A 15,481-nucleotide genomic window follows, 5' to 3' on the forward strand; every position below is an offset into this window, starting at 1 on the left:
AATTTATGCATTCAGTATTCTTATCCGTCCAACTCAGGTATTATTCTATCATATAATATCAATTTGCGTCGATACACGAAGACGTTCGATTCCACATTTCCAGAATAATCTGCATAATACACTCGTAATGAGTAAATTAATCGAATATCATGACACAATGCTATTGTTATGGAAGAATGTGTCACGAATATTATACAATTATTTGTTCCAAGAATTTTTCGACCATTCTCGGCATTATACGCACTTTCGGGATATATTCTCTATCGAGAAAGAATTCTTTCAAAATTCGTTTACACGATATTATAATTAACATAAAAATCGATAAATGAAAAGATGATCGAGCGTATCGAGATCTTTGAGATGCTCGAAAATACCAAAAAGAACCGTTAGCTAAATTTTCATAGAACGTAGATCCATTGCTAAAGTGTCTCTCGAACGACGTTCATGAATTTAATTCACGATACAATTTTGAAGTATCTGCAAGGAATCGACGGGTAAGCGATATCGATCTCCTTTTTTTTTTTTTCTATCAAGAACACTTGAAGTTACATACTCGGTGAGACATTCCGAGTTACAGAAAAAGAATGTGTGCGTTATTGAGTAAGGATATACCAGAGAGTTAAAGATATTTCGGTCGGCATGACACATCGAAATCCGGACGAACGGTGTCGCTAAGTTTGAGAGACGGCTTGACTTTGCCTTGGCAAAGTTCAAACGAACGGATGATTTTCGTTCATTCCGTTGGATGGGGGGAAAAAAAAAGAAACCGCGCACAAAACCAATGATAGCATCTTTAATGTCATAAGAGGAAAAAATACGAAATATCTAGCGATCTCTAGAGATATGATAATATATAACGATGGACGTCGTTTATCGGATACAGCTCAATTCGATAAACTATTTTTCTTTAAACTACTTGATTTACGGATTAGCCTCATCACAATTAAACGCGTATTGCTCTCGTTGGAAATATCACAACGTGCACAGTGTACGTTGATCGGAACTGTTCGAGCTATTCGATAGAAAATAACTCTTCGCGGGTTAGCATTGACGTTATCGATCCGATGTAACTTCCGTTTTTAACTAGTGACCACTATCGTCCGTAGGAAAGGAGGATTGAACGAATTTTACGAGATTACCGGCGATGAGATTAATGACGATTTCTATTCCATTCCATCGAGAGGTACAAACGAGATTGGTGATATTACTACTAGATTCCGTCTACGGATCAAGATAACGGTTCTTCGAAACCGCTCTCCTCGTCGAGATTCCATCCTCTCGATCACCTGTGCTCTTTAAGGATGCTCTCGATACCAGCGACAAGATAGATTTGTGAAACCCAGGTGACAAAGAACAATAGGATTAAATCGTATGCGAACGTACGTGCATGCACTCTTTTTCTCTTTCGTTCCCTCGTTGAATATTTCATGGAAAGAGAACAAAAAGAAAACGATCTCGAATGTTCTTGATCATGAAGCATGCCGGTAAAGACAGTGATATAAATGTGTGTGTGTGTGTGTATATATATTTTTTTGCGCCCCATTTGTCTCGAAAAAACGACAAATTGAACTAGCAAGCATGCTTCCACAGAGCTGGAGAATCGAGAAATCGAATAGAATCTGTATGCATTATGGAGCACGAATTTATTTTTGCTCGGGGTGTAACTTAATCAACATTAACAATGAGAAAGACCGTTTTTCTCCCCTCCCCCCGTCAATCTTCCATAAAGAAAATGATGAAATAAATAATAAGGAAGAGGAGAATTAAAGCGCGAATTTGATCGAACGAAAAATCATTGGCTATGTAAATGTTCCCTCGTTAATAATTCCTTAAACTATCCGAGAAATATCTACGTGTCTTGCTCGTATCAACCACGATCGACTACGAAAATACGACACAGAATGGAAATGTGTCGATACATATTTTAATACTGACCTATAGGACTGACCGCAAGGATTGTTACTATCGTGGAAATACTACGCGTACCGTTGACCTTTCCCAAATCGATTTCTCGACAAATGGAACAGAATTCTTCCTAGAGACAATCGTCTTTCCTTTTCTTTTAATGAAACCGACCGAGGATTATATTCGAAGAAGAACAAATTCAGTATAATTCGAATCATACGATCTTATTACTCCTGATTTATATTTGTCAGATTTATATTCGAGCGAGATTTTCAAGTTGAAAATGAAAAATATTAATTCACGAATTCCCGATGAAACTAATAGCTACGTTGAAATATTTTCCAAATATGAATGTCGCTAACATATGAAGTATTATAGCTTGAACCGTAAGATATTAAATATAATAAAATTTATTTTTAAGGTAAATTTATCTTAAAATAGGAAAAAATTAAAGAAATGTCGTATTGCATAAAAGAAAACAGGAAAATTGCAATTATATTTAATATTTCGATTCTTGTGCCGTAGCATCGATTAAGGAGATTGATCAGACGAAATAATATACAAGATAAAGAAATTGTTTATGGAAAATAATAGCGCGTAAGTTCAATATCTTGATCACGATGCGCCGACGCATATCGTGTGAAGATATGATTGGCATACATGCATATGTAACACATTACGTCTACCGTTACATCATCTGTGGCATGTGTTCTCAGCAGCATGCAGTGCTAGCAACCGTGAAACGAAGGTCACGAAGTAGTTCACGTGACAATGACCTATCCTATTTGTCAAATTTTATCATTTTTCTCCGAATAATTACACGTAACATTAATAATTAGTACAAAAATAATCAATAAATATAATAAATAAAGGTAAATAATTTAAAAAAGAAAAAGAATTGAAAATAAATAAATAATTTGAATAATATGCGTTAAATTGTTATATTGTTAAATAATTTGATTAAAAAATATGATAATTGCGCATATAACGATTATATGTGCTATAATATTTTTATTCATAAATGTCTATGCTTCGTTACCAATATTGTACAATAACAATTTAACGACTATATTTCAATTCATCATTTGAATCTGTAAATATAGTTCATACGATAGTGATTTATTGCTTGAGCATTTCGTGTTGCTCTCCATACACATATAACTAGAATATATATAGCATGTATATATCTTATAACTGAATAAAATAACCACTCTGAAAACATTTCTCAATAAAAAGAGGTAAAATTATTTTTATCGAAATGAAAAAGCACTTAGAATTTTCTAGATTATTTAACAAAAGCATATTGTATATTTTGAATGGAATATAGAGAAATATTTTCAGACGCTTTTATATATTTTAAAAAACAAAAACACAATTAATTACATGTTTTGTAATAAAAAAAAGAATAACTTCTAATAATCACCGATACATAAGTATCAATGTATTTTCTCGTACCTTCGAAACCCTCGCCGGATACATTCGGTTAATATAACGTTAACGAAATGTCTAGGGATCGATTTCAGGACGAAAACGTCGCTCCAAACAAATGTTTTGTAAACGCATAGGAGCCGTCGGCCAAAGACTTCTAAGTCCACAACGCGTCCGAGCACAGTGTTGCTATTATCTGGTTTGTTTCTCTCAATATCTCATAGGTCACCATATAAAGATGAAACTGCCCTTCAAGATAATCGTAGACAGAGAGCATCGCGACAACGCCTCGTCTCGCGCTGATAACGCGATGGAAATTATCGACCCCGGTTCACCGACGGGGGTTTGTTTTGAACGTGCATCCTCGCGCACAGCCGTCGCCAATAACGACGATAGAACAGGCAAGCCTTTCCACGACGGTGGCGACGGCGTCGTCGATGATTCCGAATCGTATAAAACGGAATAAAGAGCACACGTACGAGATAACAGGTTGCTGCCGAAACACGAGCCACGTATCAGGCTAACGTGCGTTTCGTATTATACACGACACGACCACGACACGAGACAATCTCCTTCGAGAGCGCGCGCATCGCCCATTGTTTCGACGCGGTGGCGGTGATATGGGTAAAAGCGACCGGATAAATGGCGACTTTCCCCCCTCCGCTCGCGGCCGCCTCACGGGTTGTAAATCTCACGCGACACGCCGAAACGCACGCGTTCACCGTACGAGTATACGAACGTTTAAATAACGGAAATATCGTCTGACAAGAAATTGAACGACGTTTCATTGAAAAAATACCTCAACCAAATCTAATATATAAACTACTCACCCTGTGACCAGATTCTTCGAGTCGCTGCCTCTTGGAGTGTGGTCCGTCTCCGTTGAACGCCATCCTGGGGCTCGGCACCGGGCAATTACTTTTAAAAGCGGGACACTCGGTGCTACGACGACACGTCCGTGTGTATACCGCGCGGCTCTCTACCGTGTCGACGATCTCGTGCGCGGGCGGGGAGGGGGGAGGAAGGAGAAAATAATCGGTAGGACACGACGCGAACGCGACGAGAACAGACAAACGCGCGAGAGCGGCTTAAGGGAAACTGGATCTCGATGTTGCTGGAGAGGAACGTCTCTGCCTCTAACGAAGTAGCCGGCCACCGCAGCGCTATCTACCGACGCCGCGATTCGAATACTGACGAATCTTTAAGGCGGAACCGCGCGCATGCGCTTCTATCGTTTGCCCCACTTCCGGATTGGTCCGCCTATCGTTGATCGCGTCATGCGTTCGAACGGTAAAATTATCATTAAATAATGAGTCAAAAGAACAATTATAAAACATAATAGTGTTTTTCAGTACAGTTTTTAAAAATCGTTACGATTGTAAATCGAAGAATAGAAAACTAAAATATATTATTCATTGGCAACAATGATTAAATGATATTGTCCAATCAAAGGCACATCGTGATCTGGAACGACTTTGATTCATGGACGCGGGAAGTGCAATTGTAAGAATCTTTACATCGATTTAAGATGGAAGAGGTGGACAGGATTTATCGGTAAATAATTAAAAACTGTAAACTAATTAGTTATTTTTCCTAGACATTAACACTAAATTTCGTGGTGACAGTCTACTATCGAACACTGGTTTTAGTGTTGGAGTCAAATTTTTTTCCGACAGAAATAAAAATCTGTCATAAAGAACAATGGTTTCCACTAATGGCGCCAACATCATTCGAAGTGATCCAAACACTATAACTTGTTGCCATCGTTTTAAGAAACCAATAATTTCTGAATCATTAATATCAGAATCTTGTGGTTGCAAATAACTATCAAAATTTGCAGTAGCTGCATTGCAATATCTAAAAGAATATAAGATATTTTTATATATTTTTCCGTTTCGTGCTATTTAACGTTTGACGTTTATTTATCAAATGTCAGTCACTTAACTGTTCAAATGACATTCCTTTTAATACTTTAACATTTCTGAATTGGCTATGACGTAATTTTTCATTTTTTTTTACTAAAATAGTTTCTAAAGCTGCTCTATAAGTATGTACCTAAAACAAACAAACAAATTAATAATATTTATTCGAATATATGTATTTTTATTAATTCACTCAACTATTAAATCTTCATAATTTCCATTCTTTAATTTGTCACAATATTTCTCGATAGCATGGCAAGCTACTTCTAATGATGTATAAGTTAGTGAATGATTTTTACACAACAGGTACTTGCTAAGTGGATAACCTTTTAATCCGCTTATTTCTGATCTAAAAATTAACTATATGTGTTATATAATATAATAATTTTTAATAAAAACCATTCTGATATAATATCTGATAAATATAATATATACGAACTGTATTGTTAGTTTCATGTAACAACATCCTACAATACAAATAAATTTAGCTTCTTTTCTAGATGAGTAAAGCTTTAATAATATAGGAGCTAAATCCCCACAAGGATGAAGTCCTATAAGTCCAAATTCAGTTTCTGTTTCATTTAGATCAAACTCATTCTTAAATAATTCTTTTAATTGTCTAGCTAATTCTGATTCGACTAAATTTGAAGGTTCTAGTTTAGCTGTAAAATGTTGAGGACATTTTTGATAGAAAGTAGGTATATGCTTTCTTATAGACATCAACAATTCTTGATCCCATTTTCTGAAACAAAATCAAATCATTATTATCAATTATATATACTACTCTATCATAATCATTTATATACCTAGCTTGTTGCAACAATATACAATCTTGTTCAATACAAGTAACATACAATCCATATTGAAAAGCTAATATACGAGCTAAATGACCCATCCCAGATCCAATATCAACAATACATTTACAACTAGCTTCATAGGCACATTCTGCGCATACTTGTGCTATTTCATGTATCTCGTATCTTTTTTTTTTTTTAATATGTTTTGAAAATAAATTATTAAATTTATGATTTTGAAAATATAGCTTGTCAAAATTATCATTTTTATTCATTGTAAAAGTATCATTATAATTATTATTGGTTTTCGTTTTATTAGATTCACAAGCCATAATACTTTTTGGATCTTCATTATCTCTATTTACTTGTAAAATATTTGCTACTTGGCGAAGTGCAAGCAATGTTAAGGGCCATACACGTGTGCTGTAACACAATTTAAAAACTATATATATATATAATGTTATATGGAATACATGTTAAGTTCGAACAACATAGTGTCAATATTCACCACGAGATGTCTCCCGATAACCATTTTCCAAATTCTTGCGGAGGCGTATCTTGTAATGCAAACCTCCAACTTTCTGGTAATTTGTCCCATAATTTGTCTTGAAAAAAATCCTGTATTTAAAAAAGACAGTCTATACAGTTTAATAAAATTTCTACTTAACAATATACTTTACAATGGACAATACACATCTACATCGAATTACTATACATCAGAAAAAAATACAACATGGTATTCGAATACAACATGCTGGTATGAGATTTATTTTTAATATTATTTACATACCACAATATAAGAATTTAATAACCAACCATATAGGTCTAGAACACAAAATATTTGGTCAATCGTGACACGAATTCTGGTACAAACTTTACATGTGCACCGAATGTCTGTAGGTGCAGCCATTATTGCAGTGAAATAGCCGCGTAAATTTAACTGATCGTTCCACGTGGTTTTAATTTTCTTATAAAAATATCATTTTCTAAATCAATATTATTTATTTATCAATATCAAATTTTATCTATAATTGATCAATTAATAATTTATTATCATTAAGTATTATATATACATATATAATTATATATAATCAACATAATATTTATTTATTAATTATAAATTATCGAATTACGTGTATTTTATATATATTTTATCTATATATATATGTAAAATTTAAAAACTAACTCTTCACAAAGAAAATAGAAAGTTCAGTGGATATGACGCTGACTATTTCTTTTTGTTTAATCCCGCATATGCTGTCTAATTATATAACGTAGTTATGAGGGTATGCATAGATGCCAATAATATGGCCGATATAACAAATTTTGTTCAAAAGAAAGTTAACGATAACAAGAAAAACTTTACCAGACACAAAAAGACCAAGATAATTTATTTAGTTTTTTATTTCTAACCAAGATATCGACCAAACGAGCTCAGGAAACGATCAAATCGAAAGCAATTTTCTCACAAAGTCATATAAAATTTTAATATGTCATCCGCAAAATCTTATGAAACAGCGAGTATCTTCCGCCGTTTCAATACAAAAGATAAAGGAAATGAGAATTGTTTGTTTGCTTTATTTATTAATTAAAAGATCGGATGCTCTTCTTGCTATGTCCCACTTTACGGCACTTTCACTCTTCAACAGTTACGTTATTGCTCATGAGCACACTGCTCTCCAAGAGCTATATAGTCACAAACTATTATATGTATACGATCATAGAAGGAGAACTGTATCATCTGCTATTCTATATCCCTAGACTTTCATGAGAAACTGAGCAACTAAGATTCCTGCAATCGTTTCTTAAATGTTGTTTCACAACCTGCTGTTGCAATTATTACTAAATGCTCTAATAAAGCTGTTTTTTTATTTTGTTTATATGTTTTTGATAATTTTAAGTTAAATAATTAACTTTGAACGATCTCGTCTAATTTATAAAAAATTTTATAAAAAAAAAAGAAAAAGCATTTTACTTTCTCGATAAAAATTCAGAAGTACAAATTTTTTTTTCCAGGTGAATAACATCCATAAAAGATATATCTTTATACAATTGGAAATCACTGACCATTCAATTCTTTGCTCATCTCGTTCGATTCTCTTGGTCGTTGTTTGGACCTCTTACGCCAACATAAGTGAAAGTTTTCAAGTAGGACGAGCGAAACGTCGAATCCCGTTGATGCGTGGATATTTGCTAAATGCTTATCCCGGTGGTTACCTGGTCCATCGAAATCGTTAAATGTCAATGTACTCTGACAGTATTTCTCGCCTAATTTCAAAAAATTCACTGGACAAACCGTCGAATGATTGTTAAATATTAAAGTTCAAAAGTGAATATTGAGAAGGATTAAAAAGTCTACGAGGAATTGTTTCAAACAAATCCATCTTACAAATCGTAAGATAGATCAATCTGGAATTCACGTTACGCAAGTATGAGAACTTTACATCATCAGAGCTTTTGCAACTAAGGGTTTTACCAGGTCATCCTTATTTAACTAACATTCTAGATTTCTACCTTTCACAGCAACTGAACATGATTTACGGAAAAGAATGCACGCGATGTTTTCACATCACAGTATAAAATTGTTGGAAAATTTCTGATTGTCTCTATTAAGAAAAGAAGAAACACGTAATCGTAGCTAATCTAAAACAAGATATATAGAAATTAAAAAAATATCTAGCAGTCAAATAGATTTAATTAAATTTAATAATAGATATATTCATTTTAATTTATTCCTAATTGAAGTCAAAATATTGAAAAATTAAATAAAATTTAAATATAAATAATAATAATAAACTATCATTATTACGCAAGAAATAATAGTAAAATTAGTTGATCTAAGAATCAGAGAATCGTTATATATATATGATAAAAGCGATGGAGAACTCGCTTATCGTCGAACTCGTGAAAGAAAGGTCGTTACACAGACACAGGAAATGATCTGTTTGTAAGAAATCGCTCGGAATTGCTTTAAACTTTTAGCGAAAGTAATAATAAGAGTATGTAAACGTGTACATGTGCGCATGTACACATATATCAAGGCAGTAGTCTTTCACCAAATAATTCGGTGAATACCATGCCAGCCTCGGACACGGCCTTCTCCTAGAGGAAAGGTAGGTTTCGGTTTCGATAGGCCTTGGAGGTCGACGGAAAAGTGACGCTCGTTTAATATAATCATCTTCCTTTCCTTTCGATAGGTAGACGGATTTAAAGAAAGTTGGAGACCACTTCGCCCGCTTCCCTTTCCCTGACGTCTCTGCGTGTTCGAACCTTTTTTTTTTTTATTTCTTTTTTTTTCCTCTCGTCTTGAACCATGTCTGTATGCCTTGCACGCAAACGGTTGAAACGCTGTCTTACACTAGTCGCACAGAGTGTATGTAGCCACCGGAGCCAGAGAAAGGTGCCCCACCGTATTCGATATTAGAGAGGAGCTTCTTGAACTGTCCAGTGGTGGTGGCATCAGGTAGGGAGAAACGGACCTCTGGGTCCAATATGTCCTCAGTTCTCGTACGAAGCTTCATTCAATATCGTTCAGTACATGCCCGGTCCTACGGCTAACATGCTGCCTATCGCGAGTTAGCCGCTCTTGATCAAAGTTAACACGTGAATCCGGTGAAGTGTGACTCGATCATATTGAAAAGAGTTGGACGAATAATAGATTCGAATACAGACACCATGCATGTTTTTAAACTGGTAATTGTATAAAAGATCATGTCTCGCTTCGAGAATATTCCCGGGAATGGGTGAAACTCACGTCCGAGAGTGTCGCGTTAATAGCGCATTTAACAGAATGCGCCCGCTTGTACTTTCATCATAATAACTATGTCTCGTTTTGTAGTTACGGGATACGTTCGACGCGTTCTATCATTTGTAATCAGTCAGCGTATCGCCTTTGGCTACTTAGCAAGGGAAAGTACTTACATTGGATTAGCAATGCATTTATGTATGTTCAGTTAATAGTTCGTAACGTATCTCAATTTTTTATTTTTTATTTTTTTTTCTATGAATTTCAAATTATTTGAAAAGTGTAACGAGTTTTATCTTAATGATAATAAGATCAATCGTTCGATTTTTTTTTCGTTTAACCAGGTAAATGAATCTTATTTTAACCACGTATACAACGAGACGAGTTTTCTTTTTGTTCGAGGAATATTAAGAAGTTCCCCGCTTTAGGAGAGTCGAATTCTCGAGGTGAAACGCGTACGTCGTGAATCTAAAACCTAAATTTTCTCTCCTTCTTTCTCTCCATAGCCATGTGAAGCAAGCGACAAGAATTTCTGTTCTATTCGCACAATTTAAACTCGAGAAACATCCTATATCCGATACGTGCTGTAACTTGGCCTCGCCATATCGGGAACACGATCGCGGCTGGGAATCGCTTATCAGGGTAGCAGTAACTGTCCATTCGGCGACGCTAGAATACCAATCGATTGGCCTCTTAAGGTCTTGCAGGATGTTTCTTCTCGTTTATTAATCAGGTCACTCGGTTATCCACGCGCGACCAATGTTTCCACAAATCCGTTTCTTCTTTGTACACAGATACTTTATTACTTTATTGATTTTGTATTATTTCGATGTTCCAACAGAGATTCATCTTTCCAGATTGTTATAGTAGTGGCGATCTTCATCGCTACCACCCTTGCCAAAGATGAGTCCTCGAAAAACCGCGGTAAGAGACAACAGGTTGCATTTTATCCAAGGAGAGGAGCCAGACCGCCTCCTTATGCGGTCCAAATGGAACCAATCGTTCAATATTCTCAAAGAGATCCGCTCTATAATCCTTTGGCGAGCTCTAAGAGCGACGATTTTTACGAAAAGGGTCCACTCAATTATTACCCGACCGAGCCGGAGCCAATCATCGAAATTATCATCAAGGAATCCAACGAATCACTGCCGACACCGGTACCTCCACCTCCACCGCCATCGCCAAGATCCACGAAAGAGCCTATACAAGTGTTCTATGTGAAATACGAGAAAAAGAAGGGCTACGGGGATAAATCTCGTGTCGTCTACGATCCACCTGTACCCGCCCTGACACCTGTCGAGGATCACGAAGAGATCAAACCAGATAACTCAGCGCCTTATCCGGAAGAACCTGTTCACACAGTGACACCGACACCGTCAGAACCTTCTACCACTCTACGAGCTATCATTCGACCCGACAGCGAAGTATATCACTCCGGTTCTAGCGGTATTCGCGTCACCTTTGGCACGGAACAAGTGCCTCCGAATAATCACAATAAGCGTAGCGATTTGGACGCTCCGCCCACCCAACAACAGGCCAAGCCAACTTCTACTCCTCCAGGATCGCCTAAAAGACAACACGGTCCATATCAACCGATTCAACCGATTCAACCGATCCATCAACGAGTACCGCCAGCATTTCCGCAACAGAGGATCGCGAATTCTTTTCCACAGCAACAGGCGCTCCACCAACCTCTTCCACAGCCACCACCTCTAAATTTTTTGCAGCAACAGCAGCCATCGTTTTCTCCTCCGCAAGCGAGAAGTCCGTTGCAAAGGCCTCAGCGTTTACCTATAACGATTCAAGGTTTGCCGGAAGTGCAACAACGAGCTCCATTCAATAATTTTGGCACATCGCATCGCGTCAACATTAATCATCCGCAACAACCAGGATTCCCACCCACGCTATCGGTTTCTCATCAAAATGTACAGTTACAGAATCAACCTTTGCCACCGAATCAAGGCAGTTCTTTCAACATAGAGCAACAACCTCAACAACAAGTACCTTTGTCACCGTACAAACAGCAGGAATTAGAGAAACAAAGGTATCACGAGCAGCGTCGTCAACAGGAATTGCTAAAGCAACGGGAGCATCAAAGACAGCACGAGCAACAGAGGCTCCAGGAGCATCAACGATTTTTAGAGCAGCAAAGGCTTTTGGATCAGCAAAGACAACAAGAGCAACAGCGACAGCAAGATCATCAGAGATTGCAGGAACAACAAAGAATACAAGAGCAACAGAGAATACAAGAACAGCAGAGGATCCATGAACAACAGAGGATACAAGAGCAACAGAGATTACAGGAGCAGCAAAGATTGCATGAACAACGCAGAAGGAAACAAGAACAGGAGCAGAAATTATTGCAGGAACAACAATATCGCGCGCAATTAAAATTTAATCAAGCACAACCGCCGAATATACCGCAAATACCAATTTCGCCTCAAATTCAAAAACCTGGAGGAGAAATTTTCAAAGCTGTTCCGAAACTCGAGCAACACTATGCAATTCGAGAAAATCCAATTCATCCCGGCCCTTTCCCACCTAATCCTGTAATACAGCCAACCGGGTTCTCGGAAACTTCACAAAATCAATACGTTTCCGCTCAACCATTGAGTTCATCGGATATTTTAAGAAATCCACCGAATGAATTTATAACCGATCAACAGCAACACTTGAATACGAAACAACAAATCATTCAAAATCAGCAACAAGGATTTTTCTCTCAAAGTCTTCAACAACAACAACAACAGCAACAACAACAGCGATTCTCTGCGTCTCCTCAACGATCTTCGATCTGGAGTCGACCATCGTTCTCCGGAAATAGCGCGAGTTCTTCTCAAAAAATTTACGCGACCCCGGTCAGTCCTTTGGAGGATTTCAACTCGATTTCGACGATCAGATCTTACGTTTCGAGTACGACGACTACTACCACGACGACAACAACGACCACCACCGAGGCTCCAACCACAACTACAACTCTGTCTCCAAAGAAGGAGGCAAAAATTAAAGAAAATATTGCCAATTTACCAGATGAGGTGCCGGATGATATCAGAGAGCAGCTGCTCAGTTCCGGTATTTTGGGTAACGCCGACATACAAATACTTGATTACGACAAGGTCGGCGACATACCGATAGAGAAACTACCGCCAGAGGCCCTGGCGAATTTCTACGGCGCCGGAGGCGGTTCCGCGGTAGCTGCCAGCGAACCGGTCCCGTCGATCGTCAAGAAACCCAAAACGGCAGAGAGCGCGTCTTCCTCGACTTCCACTTCCTCAACGGTTTTGGCGAACAAGTCGACTGCTGGCAGCTCGACTAAGTTCGAGCAGGCCACCTTGCGGCCAGGTGGAGTGGAGATGAAAGTAGTACGCTTCGATCCGAATACGGAGCAAGGCCAGGCTCTGGCAGATCAGCACATACGCGATGATGCCACCAGATTGAATCCCGTAACCGTGGGAGCGAGAGACGAATCTCAATATAATCGTTATTTACCGCTCAAAGTGAGTGGTGCATCCTTCCCTATCCCAGACGTACCGCAACTTAATGGTCGGAAGATCTCTAGTGTGGTTGTATTGGCACCTGTTGATTATAACTTTCAAGAAGATAAGGAGATCGAATCGAGACAAGGTAGGAGGGTGAGCGATGTCCAAGCGGTCAAGTTTCTCGCCGGTGACACTCTGAAGCAGCTGGTGAAAAAACCAACTGCGGAGAATTACAAGAAGTGGTTGGAACAGGAGAGCCGTACGGAGCCGCAGAAACAGTCAGTGGTACTATTGGTAACCACGTAAGTGATAAACGCGAATTCGATGCCATAACTAATCACGCTTACTTACTCCGTTCACCTTCATTAACTCTTTCGATCGTTTCAAATGATGCGTGCAATTATTCTGTAACGAGCCATATTTTCTTCCATCTCTCATAAATGTTCCTTTCGATCCACTTCCGTGAACGTTTTCCAGGTAATAATTATCCAAACCACCGAGCTTCACTTTCTTCCGATTTTCAAATAATGTTTAATGATGTTGTAGGCCAAAAGACGCGGAGCAAGGTGAGAAAGAGATCTTCATGTATGATGTTGTCTCGCAAACTGTGAGCAAACTTGCTGGAGATCTGTCCACAGCGTTTGTAGATGCTGCCGAAAGTAATTCAGACAATACCGATTCTCTCACCGATTCAACTTTTTCGTCATATTAAGTGAATGAATAATACGACAGATCAGATCTACTTAATAAATAAGAAAAGAAAAAAGGTTTACCGTGCCAAGTCCGAAAATAAAAAGTCCTGTCATCTCGTATAATTTAAGAAATTTATAAAAGGTAAAGAACATAAAAATACAAATATCCTTGTAGATACTTTAAATGTATTATTATGTATATATTGATTTTATACTTTTTTATATGAAATAAACGCAATATTTTTTTTACATGAAAATCCTTTGATATCTTACCTAACATGAATTTTTAAAAATTTCAAAATATTGTTAATCAGAAATATATGTTAATTCAAATTAATTCAAATATTTGTTAATTCAAATTAATTTACAATTAATTCTATTAATTTAGACGTTCGGAAATTAATTTAAGCGCAATTTAAATTTATTGCTTCTGATAAAATAAAAACAATTATTTGTGTAAATTTCTATAAGTAATAATATCTTTTATTGATAATTTCATTTTTTAAGTTTTAGAATTAGTATTATTTATTTATGAAAAAATAAATTAATTTTTGATAATTTAATTACAAAGTAAAGTTACATATATTTTAATACTTTAAAATTTTTGAATAAAATAATTAATTTTTAATTATACATTTTTTTTTATGATAATTACATTTTTTATAAAAAATATATTATTATGTACTTACGTGAATGTAATATTTTTTACACAAAAACATTACGACACATCATTTTAAAAGAAAAATAATAGAATATTTAATTAATATTATCGTACACATTAAAATCAAATATACATAAGGAATATACATCAAGAAAAATATGAGAAATAGCGTAAATATTAACTATTAGTGCCATCTTTTGAGTATCGAAGATTATCTTCTAAAAATACTCAACAGATAGCGATAATGATTTATTCCAATTTTATTTCTATCCTTCTTTTATTATTTATTCTCTTTATCTTCTCATTGTTTCATTTGCGGCACTCTGAAGATTGCGTTAATTCTCTAATTTTTACTTCTTTTTATCTTTCTCTTAATATTTTTTCTCTTTATCTACATTTGAGTTTTATCGGTACACTAAGAGATGGCGCTAATGACACAATTTTTATTTTATTTCTGTTTTTCTTTTATTGTTCTTATTTAAATTTGTTTTATAAAATTATTTTATTTGCCAAAATTATTGATTAAAAATCTTAATAGAATCTATTTGATTCAATTTTTGTTTTTTTTTCATATTTACATATATAATATTTTATATATATTTACATATATTCATTTTCTTATATCGTAAAGAAAGATGTATCAGATTGAAAAGCAATTATGTAAAGAAATTATTTTTAAAATCAGTTGATTTTACTAATTTCTATGATTGAATTTTTTTATATTGTATCTCTTATTTATTGTTTTAAATCGTAAAAAACATTTTTTGTATGATCGATATTTGAAAACGTAGGGTACAAAATATCATTAAATGTACATCTATCTCATATTTTGTCAATGCTAAAAGGCTATAGTGA

The 15,481-nt window shown here is 35.9% G+C and overlaps 3 protein-coding genes and 1 long non-coding RNA gene across 6 annotated transcripts in view; 2 read left to right on the forward strand and 2 right to left on the reverse strand.

Moving 5' to 3' along the window:
- LOC108002432 (heterogeneous nuclear ribonucleoprotein L-like) overlaps window positions 1-4,858 on the reverse strand; it is a 164,852-nt gene extending 159,994 nt beyond the window's left edge. Inside the window, exon 1 of one of the 3 annotated variants that reach the window (XM_062070859.1) lies at window positions 4,164-4,858. In XM_062070859.1, coding sequence (XP_061926843.1) covers window positions 4,164-4,226 — 63 coding nt within the window. In that variant the 5' untranslated portion in view covers window positions 4,227-4,858. Of the gene's footprint in view, window positions 1-3,360; window positions 4,138-4,163 lie in introns of those variants that run through there. The other 2 variants (XM_062070857.1, XM_062070858.1) reach the window with 2 other exon arrangements.
- Window positions 4,859-4,900: 42 nt separating this feature from the next.
- LOC108002431 (methyltransferase-like protein 25B) lies at window positions 4,901-7,074 on the reverse strand. The gene is made up of 7 exons (XM_017064115.3): window positions 6,840-7,074; window positions 6,558-6,667; window positions 6,062-6,472; window positions 5,695-5,997; window positions 5,454-5,604; window positions 5,279-5,388; window positions 4,901-5,190 (listed from the first exon to the last, which is right to left on the reverse strand). Exons 1-7 carry the CDS (start codon window positions 6,957-6,959, stop codon window positions 4,914-4,916), a joined length of 1,482 nt encoding a protein of 493 aa, XP_016919604.2. The 5' UTR covers window positions 6,960-7,074; the 3' UTR covers window positions 4,901-4,913.
- Window positions 6,574-9,512, forward strand: LOC133665642 (uncharacterized). The gene is made up of 3 exons (XR_009828771.1): window positions 6,574-6,806; window positions 8,066-9,162; window positions 9,247-9,512. It is a non-coding gene; the product is annotated as an uncharacterized LOC133665642 (long non-coding RNA).
- Window positions 9,513-9,524: 12 nt separating this feature from the next.
- On the forward strand, window positions 9,525-14,222 carry LOC108002433 (RNA-binding protein 33-like). The gene is made up of 3 exons (XM_017064117.3): window positions 9,525-9,742; window positions 10,652-13,575; window positions 13,820-14,222. The coding sequence occupies exons 1-3, from the start codon at window positions 9,725-9,727 to the stop codon at window positions 13,983-13,985; spliced, it is 3,108 nt and encodes a 1,035-aa protein (XP_016919606.2). The 5' UTR covers window positions 9,525-9,724; the 3' UTR covers window positions 13,986-14,222.
- The last annotated feature ends 1,259 nt before the right edge of the window (window positions 14,223-15,481 follow it).

The sequence above is a fragment of the Apis cerana genome, linkage group LG1 (genome assembly GCF_029169275.1).
Source record: "Apis cerana isolate GH-2021 linkage group LG1, AcerK_1.0, whole genome shotgun sequence".
Taxonomy (NCBI): Eukaryota; Metazoa; Arthropoda; class Insecta; order Hymenoptera; family Apidae; genus Apis; species Apis cerana.